The 19,255-nt window shown below is 44.1% G+C and overlaps 1 protein-coding gene across 2 annotated transcripts in view; it reads right to left on the bottom strand.

Annotated features, from left to right (window-relative positions):
* Positions 1-19,255, bottom strand: part of PARP8 (poly(ADP-ribose) polymerase family member 8) — a 233,677-nt gene that overhangs the window by 83,650 nt on the left and 130,772 nt on the right. For both annotated transcript variants that reach the window (XM_064176855.1, XM_064176854.1), the window contains 7 exons: positions 19,144-19,204; positions 17,478-17,568; positions 14,022-14,088; positions 11,177-11,302; positions 6,181-6,745; positions 2,196-2,249; positions 1,997-2,092 (listed from right to left, as the gene is read on the bottom strand). In XM_064176855.1, coding sequence (XP_064032925.1) covers positions 1,997-2,092; positions 2,196-2,249; positions 6,181-6,745; positions 11,177-11,302; positions 14,022-14,088; positions 17,478-17,568; positions 19,144-19,204 — 1,060 coding nt within the window. The remainder of the gene's footprint in view (positions 1-1,996; positions 2,093-2,195; positions 2,250-6,180; positions 6,746-11,176; positions 11,303-14,021; positions 14,089-17,477; positions 17,569-19,143; positions 19,205-19,255) is intronic.

A 19,255-nucleotide genomic window follows, 5' to 3' on the forward strand; every position in this document is an offset into this window, starting at 1 on the left:
CTAAACACACAGGTATTTTATACTGCCTCTCTTACAAAGATAGCAACAGATCTGACTACCTAGGCTGGATGTTAGGAGGAAGTTCTTCACAGAGAGAGTGATTGGCATTGGAATGGGCTGCCCAGGGAGGTGGTGGAGTCAACATCCCTGGAGGTGTTGAAGGAAAGCCTGGATGAGGCACTTAGTGCCATGGTCTGGTTGATTGGGCAGAGCTGGGTGCTAGGTTGGACTGGATGATCCTGGAGGTGTCTTCCAACCTGGATGATTCTATGATTCTATGATTCTGCAAGTCATACAGGTAGATATTTCAGTCTTTCACAAAGCTGCAGTGATTCAGCAGCTATAGGAAGAGTGTGTCTCTCGTGACCAGTCTCACCCTTTTCCACCAAAGGTATTCAAAAACAGTAAGAGAGAGTACAATGCTCAGCATGTAAAATCTTTGGTTCCCAGTTACACATGAACAAAACAAAGGAAGAGCTGAGTTGGCCAGACTTTGGGAATACTGAACTGTCCTTGGAGTAGGACACAGCTAGATGTGTTTAAGGGTCATTTGGACATGGTGCTTAGGGAGATAAGGTTTAAGGTGAATCTTGTAAAGTAGAGTTATAGGTTGGACTTGGTGATCCTGAGGGGCTTTGCCAACCTGCGTGTTTCTGTGATTCTATGTGATTCTAGATCAGACACAACAGATAGCATCTCCCTCTACTGCCTTTTTTTGGTCATGTTATGGAAGATAAGTCATTCCAGAAGCCTGAGAGCAAAAGAAGGTCAGAAGAACTTCATCACCTTGTGGCATTAACACCAGGACATGTGATCTGATTGTGACTACTGTAGTGCAATAGTGTCCAGTGGAATACACCCCTCTTTATCTTTCCATTACATAGCACAAGCCTGATTGTCATCTTCCCCTCTGCCAATGCATTTCTTTTCCAAAATTACAGCAAAACCTACTTAATGTGCATTACATTTCTGAATCTTAAATAAGATATTATAGAATTATAGAATGGTTTAGATTGGAAAAGACCTCAAATATCATCCAGTTCCAACCCCTTGCCATAGGCAGGGACACCTCCCATTAGAACAGGTTACTGAAGGCCTCAACCAACCTGGCCTCGAACACCTCCAGGGAGGGAGCAGCCACAACCTCCCTGGGCAACCTGTGCCAGTGTCTCACCACCCTTATTGTAAAGAATTTCTTCCTATCATCCAGTTTGAATTTTGCCTCTGTCAGTTTAAACCCATTACCCCTTGTCCTGTCATTACAAGACCTTGTAAAAAGTGATTCTCCCTCTCTGCTCTCCTCTGCTGAGACCCCACCTGGAGTACTGCACCCAGTTCTGGAGCCTCCATTACAAGAAGGATGTGGATGTGCTGGAGCGTGTCCAGAGCAGGGCCAGGAGGATGCTCAGAGGGCTGCAGCAGCTCTGCTGTGAGCACAGACTGAAAGAGTCAGGGCTGTGCAGGCTGGAGCAGAGGAGGCTCCCAGGTGACCTTCTTGTGGCCTGCCAGGATCTGAAGTGGGCTACAAAAAAGCTGGGGAGGGACTTTTGAGGCTCTCATAGAGTGACAGGTCTGGGGGGAATGGAGCAAAGCTGGAGGTGGGGAGGGTCAGCCAGGAGGTGAGGAGGAAGTTGTTGAGCAGGAGAGTGGTGAGAGACTGGCATGGGTTGCCCAGGGAGATGGTTGAGGCCCCATGGCTGGAGGTGCTTCAGGCCAGGCTGGATGAGGCTGTGGGCAGCCTGATCTAGGGTAGAGTGTTCCTGGGCATGGCAGGGGTGTTGGAACTGGCTGCTCCTTGTGGTCCCTTCCAGCCCTGACTGATTCTACGATTCTTTGGAGTCCCTCCCCAGCCTTATCATAGGACTCCTTCAGGTACTTTATATTAATACTAAATTCTCTTGAAACAATTCACCTGTTTTACAGCAGGTCTGTAGAGTCCATAGCCATTTCAGGCAGTACAAAACACACTCCTTCCCCCAGCAAGCACTTCACTTACCCTCAGCATTGGGCCGTTCTGGAACACATGGGGTTCATCACAAACTACACAGTATTCGTTCAGTACTGGTATCCGCTGCTCGGCGAATTCAATAGTCTGAGGAAAGCAAAAATGGGGATAAAAATATCTTCTTAAAAACAATTAAGAGCCAGCTCATGCTCCACAGTGTTTCATAAATAAGTAAGATACAGCACCCTACCTGCACAAGAAAGCCACGGTCTCGTACAGGAATGCATTTTGCACCATAGTTTTGCTGCAAGGTAGAAAAGTTGGGGCAACTTCAGTGTTGGTAGACTAATTATAAGGAATTGGTATAATACTTCTATGTCTTCCATGAAAACATGTTAATGAAACAACACCTGCATTTCAAAAGGCACCTCATTTGCATAAGCTAGTCATTGCAAGTAGAATCATAGAATCACAGAATCATAGAATCAACCAGGTTGGAAGAGACCTCCAAGATCATCCAGTCCAACCTAGCACCCAGCCCTATCCAATCAACCAGACCATGGCACTAAGTGCCTCAGCCAGGCTTTTCTTGAACACTTCCAGGCACGGTGCCTCCACCACCTCCCTGGGCAGCCCATTCCAATGCCAATCACTCTCTCTGGGAAGAACTTCCTCCTAACATCCAGCCTAGACCTACCCTGGCACAACTTGAGACTGTGTCCCCTTGTTCTGTTGCTGGTTGCCTGGCAAAAGAGGCCACCCCCACCTGGCTACAATGTCCCTTCAGGTAGTTGTAGACAGCAATGAGGTCACCCCTGAGCCTCCTCTTCTCCAACCCATTTACTGTTTGCTGAGCATAGATGTTTTAGTGTTTCTTTTTAGTTCCTAAATATGATCAGGTTTTGTATCTAGGCATCTCAAAAACTTTAAACTGAACACTTCCGAACTGGACACATCAGTGCTTTCAGCCCCTTCCAACAAACACACATTTAGTTAACTTCCATCAGATTTCATCTGTGAATTGTCTCTCCAAATATGGGCTACCTGCTTAGGCTTGTGGTTTGCAAAATGTCTGAAAATCTTTTGCTTTCATAGCTCTAAAATCTTGCTCCTGCGAACATCACACTAACAGATCACTGTGGTCAGATCCTGATCAAATTCCTGCTGCCTTCTTCTCTCAACACACAGCGACATAAATTGGAAGGGACTCCTGTTATGTGAATCAGCAAGGTACAAAATTCCCTTCAGGCTGACATCTATCGCAATCAAACCTTGTTTTGAACAAGAGTCAGTTCAGTTTCATTTAGAGCTTGTTTGTTTGCCTGCTTTGTTTTCAGGTTTCTTTTTTTTTTTCATTTCCCTAAGTGAGAAACATTTCCCTTTTCATAGAATCATAGAATCATAGAATCAACCAGGTTGGAAGAGACCTCCAAGATCATCCAGTCCAGCCTAGCACCCAGCCCTAGACAATCAACCAGACCATGGCACTAAGTGCCCCAGAAAGGCTTTGCTTCAGCACCTCCAGGGATGGTGCCTCCACCACCTCCCTGGGCAGCCCATTCCAATGCCAATCACTCTCTCTGCCAACAACTTCCTCCTAACATCCAGAATAGACCTCCCCTGGCACAACTTGACACTATGTCCCCTTGTTCTGTTGCTGGGTGCCTGGCAGAAAAGACCAAACCCACTTGGCTACAATCTCCCTTCAGGGAGCTGCAGACAGCAATGAGCTCTGCCCTGAGCCTCCTCTTCCACAGGCTGCACACCCCCAGCTCCCTCAACCTCTCCTGATGAGGTTGTGCTCCAGCCCCTTCTTTTGTCTCCAGGGAAATTACTGTATACATTGTATACATACATAAGACTGAAATACTGATTCAAATGATTCCACATTCCACTGAGTTCAAATAGCAGTTAGGCACCTAGGTCACCAATAAGTCTACCTGCAACTAAAATGTCAACTGGACTGATGATGTCCTTCCAGTAACACCAATCAAACTGCACTGGACTACATAGTATCATGATTTTCCCTCAAAATAATTTTGCATTCTAGCAATAAATTATTGGTAATTTTCATAGGTTGGCAAGCAGGACTTGCACGTCTTCCATATCAGCTGATAACATCTGCTGGGTAATTTCTAAAGTGGGGGGGGAGCAGGAAACACCCAAACTATCACACATGGCACTAAGTGTCCCATCCAGGCTTGGATTCAACACCTCCAGGGACAGTGACTCCACCACTTCCCTGGGCAGCCCATTCCAATGCCAATCATTCTCTCTGACAACAACTTCCTCCTAACATCCAGCCTAGACCTGCCCTGGCACAGCTTGAGGCTGTGTCCCTTTGCTCTGTTGCTGCTTGCCTGGCAGAAGAGACCAACCCCACCTGGCTACAGCCTCCCTTCAGGTAGTTGTAGACAGCAATGAGGTTATTTAGGCAGCTCTTCATTATCTAGTCAACATCACTGGGACCTTTTCTATTAACTTCAGGAACAAAATCTTGCTATGCTAAAAACATCCTCTGCACATTCAAAGAAAAATACATTTCTACACTGTGACAAAAAAAAAGCCCAAAAAGGTGTTTGGGCTCACCCTAAAATTATTATTGTGAACATTGAAGGAAGCAACCATACTGCACAAATGTAAATACATTTATGGTAGTGTATCCCTCCTTTTAGATCTGATGAATATGGCTCACAGCTTATTAAACTAATTTACCATGAGACATAACACACTCAAGGTAATTTCATTATTCAGGATGCACTACATATGCACAGCACTTCAAGCAAGAATCAGTTTTCCCTTGTTGAGAACATCAAGGTACCACTGGGCTAAGGGAGGGGAGAGGACAATCTCCTCAGTGCCTCACCCCATATCTGACACAGAAGGCAGAGAGGCACCCTTAAAGCAATCCACTCCTTCTTCTGAAGGGTGAATGCCATCTTTTGAGGCAGAATAATTATTTGTTAAATGTCTTTCTTCAGTTTGAGGATTTGTGCTACCCTTTGTTTTCAAAAAAAAAAAAAAAAAAAAAAAAAGGCAGGCAATACTGAATTAATTCCTTCCCTGACCTCCTGCTGCCATCATTGCATTTGAAGGTTAAACCTTTCACAAAGCACAAATGTGCAATAGGTGAGCTGCATCAGGACTACATTCCTTCCACTGTAATGATGACTGCAGATGCAAAGACCGGAAGGAGAGGTGAGTTGGCAGCTGAATAAGCCACAGGAGCAAACAGTTTACCCAAAGGAGCAAACAGTGAAGAGAGAAAAAAAAAAAAAAAATTGCAGCACAGAAGCATAGGACCTTCCTTCTTCCTCCTTCTTGGCCTGTATCAGGAGCAGTGTGGCAAGTAGGACACGTGAGGTTCTTCTGCCCCTGTACTCAGCACTGCTCAGGCCACACCTTGAGTGCTGTGTCCAATTCGGGGCTCCTCAATTGAAGAGAGATGTTGAGGTGCTGGAAGGTGTCCAGAGAAGGGCAACAAAAGCTGGTGAGGGGCCTGGAGCACAAATCCTATGAGGAGAGGTTGAGGGATCTGGGGGTTGTTTAGCCTGGAGAAGAGGAGGCTCAGGGGTGATCTTATTACTGTCTACAACTACCTGAAGGGACATTGTAGCTAGGTGGGGTTGGGCTCTTCTGCCAGGCAACCGCCAATAGAACAAGGGGACACAGTCTCAAGTTGTGCCAGGGTAGGTCTAGGCTGGGTATTAGGAAGAAGTTCTTCACAGAGAGAGTGATTGGCATTGGAATGGGCTGCCCAGGGAGGTGGTGGAGGCACCGTCCCTGGAGGTGTTCAAGCAAAGCCTGGATGAGGCACTTAGTGCCATGGTCTGGTTGACTGGATAGGGCTGGGTGCTAGGTTGGCCTGGATGATCTTGGAGGTCTCTTCCAACCTGGTTGATTCTATGATTCTATGATTCCTGCCTCAAGAAAGGAGGCAGGGAAGGAAGTGAACCATCAAACCCCTCCCACGGCCAGCAGGCTCACTGAGTTGCATTCAGCATGACATGTAAAAATCTCTGTCTTGACATAAGCAAATCTTGGCTTTGTAACTTTAACATATGTGCATGTGCAGTTATTTAATTCCTCCTCAGGAAAAGCTCTTCTGATATACTCAAGAAATAACATTCACTAACATATATCCTTAGTATGTATGTCTTTGCTTAATAAGCATAACAAGCATGTTTAGAAAACAGTGGGAGGAAAATAAGCAGAATAAAAACGTTACTACGCACAGCAGCTTGTGAGGGTGATGATGAAGATGGTGCTAAGATACCAATAAGCCCTGAGGTAAGAGAGAGCCTTCTGCTCTCTGCTATGGTGGACTCCTTGAAAGGCTCCATTTTGGATGATTTAGGGGCACTGGAGTAAGACTTGCTGAGTAACTTGTGATTCTTCAGTCCATCCAATTCTTCCATTCTGAGACTACTGGAGTACGACCTGCTTAAAAGCTTGTGGGGCTTCAAGGTGCTGTTGTGCTCACATCGAGGATCCCCAGAGCACGACCTGCTTAACAGCTTGTGGGGCTTTAAAGCGATGCACTCCTCCTGCTTAACGGCTGCAGAGCAAGAACGGTTCAACAGTTTGTGCGATTTAATAGCCATTGTCTGTTCAGCCCTCGGGTCGCTCGACAGCGAGCGGCCAAAGGCGCGGTGAGATTTTGTGGCACACATATCTTCCACCTTGACCGTGCTAGAGCAAGTCCTTCGCAGCAGCTTGTGAGTTTTGGAGATGCCATCCTGTTCTGTTTTCAGCTTTGACTTATTTTTACCACAGCCGGGTGGAGGATAACTTGGCGACCTTAAAAATAAAGGAGGGCGAAACAAAGTTGAGTAATGATCAATTCGTGGTGGAAACGAAGCAAGACCACCATGGAAAAATGAGCAATAGCACATAGGGCTAATTTTACAGTACTAAAGAGACATCTCACTCCCACTTACACAGAAGTTCATTGCTCAGAAACATGGCTAACTACTTCAGTAGAATTTACAGTTGTATCCATGCAGGTCTTTATAACTCTTCACTCATGAAACAATATCTGGAATGAAACTGTGCTAGTTTGAAGCAGGGTAGAATGTTCTGGTGAGAAGAACTAGACCATAGGCTGTGAAAGGAAAATATGTGATGTCTGCTTCCCTCAGAGTCTTGCTGAAGAAGAATGTAAACGTTAGATAACACTCTCACCATTTTGACTTCACTCTCGGGCTGGGCTTTAACTGAGCTGCATCTCCCTAACCTCTCCTGCCACTCACCTTTGCTTCTTAACCTCTTGGCTGAACATCTTGTCTTCCTTAGGACTGGGGTAAGGTTGAGAGGGGCAGGGGGAAGGTGAAGGGGTGGCTGAGAGCCCCTCCTGGGGACTCAGGTTTCTGGGAGGGGCGTTGTGTTTCTGTATTACCTTTTACCTTGTCTATTTCTGTCTATAACTGTATATACTGTAACTATCTGCTTGTATATTTTGCTGCTGTAAATAAATAGCTTCATTTATATTCCCAGAGCCCGACTGAGTCTAACTGGGTGACTTCTAAAGTGGGGGGGGGGGGGGGCGGGTTACACCCAAACCACCACAGAAACCTTTGTATCTCACATGACATTTCAACACATCTTCTTATCGAAATCTAACTTTCCAATGCAATCATCGCAGCATGATCTCACTAAAGTTACTGTCCTCTGGACAGAGCATCACAGATTTTATGCCCAGATCCCCTGGAAGGCAAAACGAGTACTGAAACTTGCAAGCAATGAATCAGATTGAAGGCAGCTGAAGCCTCGTAATAATACGGGTGCTTGGTGAACGACATTTTAATGCCCTTCTTGCTTGTTTTAGACAAGCTCTAGCTCTGTCACACTAGAAAGGAGAATGTGAGGGACCTCAGTTACAAACACAGAAGGTAAAAAACAGGAAGTTTGTGGGGTTTTTTTGTACGAAACAACACCCACATGAACTGTCAAGGTTTCTGCCATGGTTAGGTTCACCTGCCCTTGCAGAGGGAGAACACACTGCAGGTGTGCTGCATCATTTTTTCTATGTTTTATATGCAACCCCCATCTTTGGAGTATTTTTTTCTGGGGACATGGATCAAACAGAAAAGCTGTGACACCCCAGGGGAGAGGCTGGCAGGTTTCCTCGCTCTGTTAACAAGTGCTGACAGTAAGATGCACGTGTAAGTTGCTGACTCACTGTTGCAACTGGCTCACTACCACCCTCCTGCAGACAAGGAGGTGTTGGGGTCCGGAGGCTGGTGAGAGGCGAGATCGGGGTACTGATGACTCGAGACAGCAGCTTCTAGGCATCTGTGCATCAGTACAGTTTTATTAGGGTAGTGCAGTGTCTTATATAGTGCTCAGAGGAGGTGTTTCCAGCCAGCCTGGGGCTGGCACAAGTGGACAGTACAGACTGGCCCCAAGTTATGTGTAAGGCAGAGATAGGTTACCTGTGGTAAACAACCTGTGAGTACCACCCAGGGGGGGCTGGCCAGGGTCAGCCCCCCTGGGGCTGTGTCTGCCCCGGGGGCCGGCAGATTCCACCCTCTGACAGCTGTGCGTGGGTTGCTCATAGTTCTCAGCCTAGGCCCCTGGGAGCCTGTGAGACTCCAAGGACACTTCCCATCACAGGGCCTGATGTTTACATTCCATTCCTCGTTGCAGGAGAAAGCTTCCCACAAGGAGGTACAAATGGTGTTCTAGAAACAGAGTGGAGAGTCTCTGTATTTGGGTTGATCCACCTCTGGACAGGAATCGCAGCAGCAGCAGCAGCCAAAACAAGTGAGGAAGGGTTGGTCTGGTTTTCATACATCCATTCTGATTAAAATGAAACCCCAAGCTACACACAAGCCTGTGCTGTGCAATGCTTTGTAGCATGATAGGGAATGGATGAGCTTTGTAGGTAAAACTCCACCTTCCTCTCCCACCTTTGAAAAGGCAAATAATCTTTTGCCATCTTTGATATTCTTCCCTTCTTCATCGTGAGGGATGAGTGCACCTGCTCTCTATTTTTTTATACACAGAATTTAGAGTAGAAAAAATCATCAAAAAAGAAGGAATGCCCAAAGAAGCATTCAATTCAAATTCACAGAAGGGGGTGACTTGTCAGACACTTCACAGGCAGGAAAACACACTAAATAATCATGCTTCTGAAAGCAGTTGAGATGATTTTACACACACTTACGAGTACAAGTAACTGACAGAAGCCTTAATGAATGCAAATTAACTACTCACAAACTGGTTTTTATGTTTTTAACACTGTGGTGGTTTGAGGCTAATTGGACTATTTTAATGGGAGAAAGTAGATTATTGGCTGTGAAAGGAAAATAATGGTGATGTCTGTATTACCCTTTCCTTCTGCTGGGACATATGAAAACAAGGACACAAAGAAAGATAAGTCAGTCTCTGCCTGGCCATCACTGTATTAACTCTTCTGCCTGAACTTGTACATTCTCAACTAATCATTCTGCTTCTAACAACTCTTGCAGATCTTTACAGTTCACTCTACATGTAAGGGAAAGCCTGAGATAAGAGAGAGAGTGGAAAGGGCAGAAGGAAGGGGGTTGGTTGGGAGCATTCTTGGGCAGTCTGTCTGCTCAGGAAGGGGGTTTGTATCTCTGAATTATTTTTTACTTGCATATTACTGCATATAGTTGTAAATATATATGCATATATTGTATATATTTCACTTGTACATTGTGCAAAGCTATAAATGCAGCTTCAATCCTTAACTTCCTGAGTTTCATAGAATCATAGAATCAGTTAGAGTTGGAAGGGACCATAAGGAGCATCTAGTTCCAAGCCCCCTGCAATTCGCAGGGGCACCCTACCCTAGATCAGGCTGCCTACAGCCTCAGCCAGCCTGGCCTTAAATACCTCCAGGGATGAGGCCTCAACCACCTCCCTGGGCAACCCAGTCCAGGCTCTCACCACTCTCGTGCTCAACAACTTCCTCCTCATCTCCAGTCTCAATTTCCCTCTCCTCCAACTTTGTTCCATTCCCCCTAGCCCTGTTACTCCCTGAGAGCCTAAAAAGTCCTTTTTTGTAGTCCCCCTTCAGATGCTGGAAGGCCACAATAAGGTCACCTGGGTGCCTCCTCTACTTCAGACTGAATAGCCTCAACTCTTTCAGTCTGTCCTCGTAACAGAACTGCTGCAGCCCTCTGAGCACCTTCATGGTCCTTCTCTGTGCACACTCCAGCATCTTCACATCCTTCTTGAATTAGAAGCTCCAGAACTGGATGCAGTACTCCAGGTGGGGCCTCACCAAAGTTTAGTCTGGGTGAAGTCCTAACCTTTGTGGGGGGATCATGTAACACCCAAACTACTACAAACAACTTTGCTCTTTGAATTCTGTGCTACTGTTTCAGAAGCAGCAAATATTAATGTACCCAAACAGTGGAAAGAGGCAGATGCTTAGTACCACTGAAAATCAGACTTTCCTTATTGCTGTCTACAACTACCTGAAGGGAGGCTGTAGCCAGGTGGGGGTTGGTCTCTTCTGCCAGGCAAGCAGCAACAGAACAAGGGGACACAGTCTCAAGTTGTGTTGGGGGAGGTCTAAGATGAATGTTAGGAGGAAGTTGTTGCCAGAGAGAGTGATTGGCATTGGAATGGGCTGCCCAGGGAGGTGGTGGAGTCTCTGTCCCTGGAGGTATTAAAGAAAAGCCTGGCTGAGGCACTTAGTGCCATGGTCTGGTTGACTGGCTAGGGCTGGGTCCTAGGATGGGCTGGATGATCTTGGAGGTCTCTTCCAACCTGGTTGATTCTATGATTCTATGACCACTGTAGCTTAAAAAAAAAACACAACTGAAAATACACATAGCTGTGGAGATAACAGTGAGACAACCACCATTTTTTTCTAATACAAGATATTATATAAGTTATATATTGTAGACCTTACTTATATTTATATTCTTGATATTCAAGTACCAGCCAAATGCTACCAATTGATGAAGACATGGATACAACAAGCTACATCATACAAAATTAACTTTTTCCAATTCTAGATGAAACATGGCTATTTCAGAGAGCAGGGCACTGAAATGCTATTATGCCTTCAGACAGTCTTAGGAGCTGCAGCAGCAGTTCACTTTTGATGTCACGCAAGGCAAGGACTGTAAGCCCATGAGGTAAGATATAAATAGAGCACTTCTCCGTGGAGAAAAGTCAACATTTCACCTTGTGATGTCTGCTATGGATTTTGAACAGGATATAGTCTTAACAGTTCATTGTGTTTGCTATTACCTGCGCAAGGTAGAAAAGATGTGCAGAGGAGATTTCACCTTCTTGTCAGACACCTTCTTATTGTGCGTACAATTAGATTTCTCTTTGCTGTTCTTCCACTGTTGTGTAACAAATGTCTGCATGATCCTGCAAATTAAGAAAGAAAGAATAAAGAAGAAGACATTTTCTTAGCCTAGCAAGGATATACCCACTTTAATACGGCTGTCTCCCTGTTCATAGGACCATAAAATCATAGAATGGCTTAGGTTTGAAGACACCTCAAAGATTATCCAGTTCCAACCTCCATAGGCAGGGACACCTCCCACTAGAACAGGTCACTCAAGGTCTCCTCCAAACTGGCCTTGAACTACCTCCAGGGAGGTTGTGGAGCAGAGAATCACCCAACGTGATCTTTGATCATAGGCTGGATATTAGGAGGAAGTTGTTGGCAGAGAGAGTGATTGGCTTTGGAATGGGCTGCCCAGGGAGGTGGTGGAGTCACCGTCCCTGAAGGTGTTGAAGCAAAGCTTGGATGGGGCACTTAGTGCCATGGTCTAGTTGATAAAACAGGGCTGGGTTCTAGGTTGGACTGGATGAGTTTGGAGGTCTCTTCCAGTCTGGATAATTCTATGATTCTATGACTCCATAGGTATCTGCCTTACCAGTGACTACAAAAACAGGCTACAGTGTGCAGACTGCTCAAGCTTGAGCATATACTCTTAGGGTGTTCAAGAAAAGACTGAATGAGGCACGTGGTGCCATGGTCTAGTTGACTGCATAGGGCTGGGTGCTAGGTTGGACTGGATGATCTTGGAAGTCTCTTCCAACCTAGTTGATTCTATGATTCTATGGCACAAACATGACAGTAAGAATGTTTAATATTACAATGCCCAAAAGGATTTACAAAGAAGACAGAGCCAGCGAATTCCCAGAGGTGGGTAGCAAAAGGCAACAGTCACAGCTGGTGGCAAGGAAAGCTAAAAAACCATAAAGGCTATATAAAGAAGACATCTACAAGAACAGTGGTTAAGTACAATAGGTTGCCCACAAAGGATATTTTACAGCTCTGCTGCCTGAGACTCTGAGTAAACTAATTTAGTTTTGCAGTTAGTGTTATCTGGAGCATGAGGTTGCACTAGGTGGCCTCCCACAGTTACTTCCAAAGTAAATTACTCTGTGACTCTAACCTAGCCATGGGGGGGCCTTGGAGTGATAACATGGAAGTTGGTATGGACCTTATAAAAAATTTAGTGACTCTTTGAAGGTCAACAGCCTGTTGCCACAGGCATGAGGAGCCATAGAGTTCCTGGGTATTTCAGCTCCTGCTCAACTCTGAGTTATGAAGCTATGTCCCTGAAAATGTCTTATGAGACTCTTTAATAATTACTCAGTACACAAATCAGAGACAGTGTAAGTACTGAAATGTTTTAAGAGACTGTTCATGTCTGGGGATTGTTTAATTTGTCTTTCCATCAAAGTCATGTACTGCAGAGATGTTAATGATATTGCTTCATTTGTAAGGTCATGAAAACACTGAGCTGAATTTCTTTAAACATCAAATAGCAAAAGGTTGTGTAATTCTTAAAGATATCCTAACATTGTAATGGTCAGATGTTGCTGCATGTGTATGTGAAAGAATGACTTATATTAAATTTAATGCCCAGAATCATAGAATCAACCAGGATGGAAGATACCTCCAAGATCATCCAGTCTAGCCTAGCACCCAGCCCTAGACAATCAACCAGACCATGGCACTAAGTGCCTCATCCAGGTTTTGCTTGAACACCTCCAGGGATGGTGACTCCACCACCTCCCTGGGCAGCCCATTCCAATGCCAATCACTCTCTCTGTGTAGAACTTCCTCCTAACATCCAGCCTAGACCTCCCCTGGCACAGCTTGAGGCTGTGTCCCCTTGTTCTGTTGCTGGTTGCCTGGCAGAAGAGCCCAACCCCACCTGGCTACAGCCTCCCTTCAGGTAGTTGTAGACAGCAAAGAGCTCCGCCCTGAGCCTCCTGTTCTCCAGGCTGTGTAATCCCAACTCCCTCAGCCTCTCCTCATAGGGTTAGTGTTCATTGTACCATGAACACATGAAACAGTTATTTTTTTCTACTATTCTTCCCTCTTGTCTTCAAAACACACATGGCCTAGTTACTGTGCTACAGTCTGGAGGCTGCTATGAAAGTACATCCCCCTTAGGGTATGCATGATGCTCAAAAAAGATTCCTGCTCCAGAGGCTTCACCATCTAAGCAAAACCATGAAACTGATCACTCCAAATCAGTCTTCTTAACTTCCATAGTTTACTTCCCAAATGGCAGCAAAGTGACAGAAAACTCTGTCACAGAAACATAGAATAAATCATAGTCAGGGTTTGAAAGGACCACAAAAATCATCTAGTTCCAGCTCCCCACGGTGGGCAGGGACACCTCGTACTAGGTCAAGCTGTCCAGAGCCACATCCAGCCTGGCCTTAAATGCCTCCAGGGACGAGGCTTCCACCACCTCCCTAGGCAACCCCTTCCAGGCTCTCACCAGCCTCACGCTGAAGGACTTTTTCCTAACATCCCATCTGAATCTACCCATTTCCAGCTTTGTTTCGTTCCCCTCTGTCCTATCACTACCTGGCAGCCTAAAAAGTCCCTCCCAAGCTTTCTTGCTGTCAGGCAGCACAAATCAGGTTCTCCTCAACAACTGTTGAAACTGAACTTAAAAAGGCAAATTCTATTACTTTCCATTCAAAGAAAACACAAATTCAGAGCACTTTGCACCAACCATCATGACGACCTGTGAATTTTATCCTACTTGACATGGTCCAGAAACTAAAAAGAGTGTAATATTTGCCTAGAACCAGGGCCTTACAGACTTACTTTTTCAGCTGATGTCCCAGGCCAAATCTTTCCTTAGTAGAGATCTGAAATACATCCACAGTTGGCACTACAGAGAAAGGAGATATTGTTGATATACAAATTAACAGCAACAATGAAGAATACAAGACCATGCAAATCACATTTAAGAACCTTGCTCTATCTGGACCTTTGCTATAGACAATGCCTCTGAAGCAGTGGTGAAAGTGGACATGTCATTTAAACCTATGAAGTAATGAATGCTCCTTTCTGGAATGACAGCCAACAAAATTTGCCTTTTTTCTGACAAGTAAGTGTTTCAGAAATTGAATTATTCCAAATGTGTCACTTCCTACTGGTTTTAATTACAAAAATGTGTCTGTTTTGGGTTTGTTTTTTTCTTCTTATGCCAAGTACTACAAAGCAGCATCAGATTAAATGGATCTGGACTACTGGTAATTTCTCAATTTTTTTCCCAAGAAAGTAGGATTTAAACATATAGTTTAAGAAGAAAACCTGGAGTGAATTAATCAGTATCTGGAAGGAAAAGAGATTTTTAATACATAATCTGTAACTGTCATCCACGAGTTTGAGATATACATTGCACTGGCCAAGTACCCTGAATGTCCTCAAGACCCACTCTATCCATTGGTATATCCATATTCATCTGTCAGAAAACTGAAAGTGTAAGGGAGTAAAGGCTGGAAGGCTCCTGGTGCCACTAAAATCCTTTAATATAATTTACTAGGTAGAAGTGGCAGAGGGACTCCAGCACTTGTTGAGAGAGAGCCTCAGGTTCTCAAGGCAGGACAACAGCCAATAGGTATGACAAGCATGAACAGACTTTAACCTTCCTATTACATAAGGTGGTAATGAATACAGCCAAATAAAAAAGGAGTGGAAACAAAACCAAACAAACAAAATCTGGTGTTAGCTAAAATTTCATTAGAAAAAACAAATCAGCACTTTAAAATCCATGGTGTTCTGACTGTTCATAAAGCCAGGTGGCATTCAGAATGTTGAGGTTAACAAAATCTATGTTATTCTGATCACTCAGAGAGCCAGGTGCTACTCAGAATGTTAAAGTGGATCTTTGTTGTAATAAATTAAAACAATTTAATACATTGAAGAAATTAAACTTAAAAATAGAATGTAACACATCTAACCTGGACATCCACGTTCACTTCAAAGCTCTGTAGATAACCATTCCTACAAGGCTGCTATTCAAATATAATCTCTTTTCTTTCTTAAACAGAGTATTTTCAGTGAGAATCACCATACATATATTACCAATCTTAAAATCTGACATCTTGGCTACAGTTGTAACCTAAGTTCTACAGCCAGAGGAGACAGCCTGGTACCTCCAAAGGCTGATTCACCCTCAGCTCAGAGAGGTCTCTAACACAAATGGGAGAAACAGTCCCAATCACAGTAATGAGGCAAGCTATTAACTAGAAGGATAGAATCATAGTACTACACTTGATGGCTAAAACCAGGACATTACACAGCTACAAGGTAGGACCAACAACCCCTACTCTGCTTTGGAGCACACACAGCTGCAAGGTGGCACCAACAACCCCTACTCTGCTTTGGAGCACACACAGCTGCAAGGTGGCACCAACAACCCCCACTCTGCTTTGGAGCACACACAGCTACAAGGTAGGACCAACAACCCCCACTCTGCTTTGGAGCACACACAGCTGCAAGGTGGCACCAACAACCCCCACTCTGCTTTGGAGCACACACAGCTGCAAGGTGGCACCAACAACCCCCACTCTGCTTTGGAGCACACACAGCTGCAAGGTGGCACCAACAACCCCTACTCTGCTTTGGAGCACACTGAACTTCCATTTCTTTTATCAATCAAGAAGTATTACAGGAAGATGTAGCATAATGCTATAGCTCAGTAGTCTAAAAAAAAAAAAAAAGAAACAAAGGAGTGGAGGGGAAAAGATTCAGATAGAAAAATCCTGTTAACACAAAAGATGGGGGATTTAATTGTCCTTTTCTGGTAAACAAAGAGACGTAGCTGCAATAGCAGCTGAGCTCACAGGAGTAGTGAAGCGCTTCCATATGGCCCTGCTCTTGCCTTTCTCCCTACTCAGGCACTCCGTCAATCAGTCAGTGCAGGACTGGGAACTAAGCTTCCCATTTCACCCTTGCCAGCAGTGCAGAGTGCATCATGTTGTTACTTTCCCATTTCACTAGATCATTTCTTACTGCACGCTGCACTCCATGCTTCACCTTCTCTGATCTGCTGCACTTTTTCATTGCTCAAGTTACATTTTGACAGGAGCAGTTTGAATACAAACAGTGCTACTTGCTGTGAAAAGTAAATATATTAAGATCTATATGTTTACAAAATAAGATCCAATATAATTTACAAAATAAGTTCTGTATGTTTGCAACAACAACAACAACAAAAAAGATTGAAGCAATAAAATATGGACCAAAAGACCAAAGTTCAGGAAAAGAAGAAGAAAGAAAAGAAACAACCCCAAAAACAAGACTGACATAACAAAATGCTTATTTGGACAAACAATATAGCTTACAGTTAGCATCAGCAGGCAACACATCCCATAAAAATAGCTCGTTGTGACAGATTCTGCTAAACATATTATGACTGGAAATATCTATTCATTTTCCAGGGGCAGAATTCTTCCACAGACACGAGCCTGAACTGACAGCTTGTATTGGAAACCTCCAAAGCCAGGCAAGCCTTGATGCAAATTGCAGCTTACTTCTGACCTCCACGTAAAAATAAATCTGGACTCGACTCTTGCATAGGAATGTTTGCAACTCTTCTGTATCACTTGGTCAGAAGTCTGACTGCTTTTACTCTCAGGAGGAAGCTCTACTCACTTGTCACCTCATTCAAGTAAGAAGGTTAGCACACAGGCATAAAAATCATAAGCTGAAAGGATTATCATCATGGTATGAGTCCTCAAAAGTACATGGAAAAGGGCACATCAGTGTGTAGCACAAATCTCTCTGTGCATACCTTGTTGGTGATATCTCATCTGTGCAGACTATGCTTGATTTCCAAAATCAGGAAATCACACATAAGAAAGTGTAGATCTTTATTTCTTACCCTAGTCCTATGTTTCAAAGGATAAGAAAGTGTAGATCTTTATTTCTTACCCTAGTCCTATGTTTCAAAGGATAAGAAAGTGTAGATCTTTATTTCTTACCCTAGTCCTATGTTTCAAAGGATAAGAAAGTGAAGATCTTTATTTCTTACCCTAGTCCTATGTTTCAAAGCATATCATGGAAATGGGTTCCAAAAATCAATCTAAGCCTGTTTAAACATTAGGTGGTTGTGTCGTTATTGAGGGTCTAGACATGCTTCAGACCAGCAGGAGTGCTCTCAGCAAGTACATCTAAGCTTATGCAGGATCAAAGAGTTGGCAGTGATGACCTAGCAGATGGCTCAGACCTAGACATGACACGAGGCACATGAAGAACACACAGGTGACTGACCTGGACCGTTTAAGTACTGTGTAAGTGAACAGTGCAACCGCACTATTATAGGCTCTGTGCGAATTACATCCCAAGCCACAGCAATCTCTTCCTAGTTCAAGATAAAAAGACAACATTAGACATTCTTAGGTGTCATGAGGAACTGCTGCATTTCATCAGTCAGCTTTAGCTATAGGGTTTTAATCAGCACCACACATCTGCTCAGTTGTGGAATATCTACTCCAACTTCAAACCTGAGTCTTCGGACAAACTATTGCCTGCTGACGCCCCCAGGAGCAGTGTTAGGTTCCTTCCAGTTTGTGCTGGTTTGAAGCTAGCTGGAATATTTTGGTGAGAAGAATTAGATTCTAGGCTGTGAAAAGGCAACAGTGGTGATGTCTGCTGCACTCACAGGCTTGCTGAGATGGATAAGAACAAGAACACAAACATAGGTAACATAGTCACTGTGTGTCTCTGGCTGCCTGCACTTCTCTCCCTACCCTGCTGTCTGTGTAACTAATCCTTCTGCCTCCTAACTTCCCTGGCCAATCTTCTGAACTTACCTTGAACATAAGGCAAAGTCTGGGGATAAGGTAGAGGGGTGGAAGGAAGTGGAAGGGTGATTGGAAGCCCCTCCTGGGGACTCTGGTTTCTGGAAGGGCTGGTGTGTTTCTATATTACCTTTTTACCTTGCATATTTCTGTCTATAGCTGTAAATATTGTAACTGCTTCTATAGATCTGCTTCTATATTGCAATAAGCTCTAAATATAAAGCTTCATCTTAATTTTCAGATCAGCTGAGTCTAGTCTGGGTGATCTTATAAGAGTGGGGGGCAGGTAACACCCAAACCATCACACAGTTCTTGAGGATACTCCTTTAAACTGAGTGCAGGTTAATACACAATACTACATCTACAGAGCAAGCAGACACATACCCATCTATCAAAAGATGCTGTTTCAAAGCTGAGAAGCAAAGGAGCAAATGAAGATGGAAAAGAAACTCATCCCACAGCACAGGGCAAAAGGCTCCTAAAGACTGACTAAAGTAATTGAAGTGCAACCAGATTTTCTTACATTTCAGAAAACCTGGGGAACAACCATCTCAGGTGCTGTGTTGACCTAGAAAAAATGACATATCTGTGCAGACGCTCACAGTGTTCCTAACAGCACTCATTTTTATTCCCTGCCTAGAGGACGGGAGATTACTGCACAGATGAGGTGAGGAAGTGTGCAGTTAATGACAGCATAGGTGTTAGAGAATCCATGCTGCAGTGGACAGCACCACTGTGCTCCTTTGCCTCTCAAGCCTTTCTATTATGAGCTGCAGCTGCTGAAAAGCACAAAGGAGAGCTTCAGCTGATGTCTTCTTCCCTCTAGGCTCGATGAAGTGCCTTCATCTAGCTAAAATACATGCATGTTTACATCAGTTACAACATTTACCATTCACAAAGCATGTTTGAAAGGAAATACACAAGCAGCAAATAAAAGCTGGTAAAGTATTTTAACAATGTGTTCATAAAAGGAAAAGGAAACCTTTCCACTGAAAAACATTCAGTAACGTGGCAGCCACTTGTGAAGCTCAAGTCTCTGAAAAAGAAAAGCCTCAGTGGTTCTCTAGAGTCTGATGTGTAGCAGAATTAAATGGGTATTAACATTCATTATGTAATTCTGTGATCAGATTACTCACATCAAGAAAGCTAACATCAATATGCAGATCAATATCTACATCATCAATGGCTCCATATTCCCTGAAAGGAAAGAATTATATTACATTAGAACTCTTTAAGATACTCCTCAGC

This window comes from Pogoniulus pusillus, chromosome Z (genome assembly GCF_015220805.1).
Source record: "Pogoniulus pusillus isolate bPogPus1 chromosome Z, bPogPus1.pri, whole genome shotgun sequence".
NCBI classification, from domain to species: domain Eukaryota; kingdom Metazoa; phylum Chordata; class Aves; order Piciformes; family Lybiidae; genus Pogoniulus; species Pogoniulus pusillus.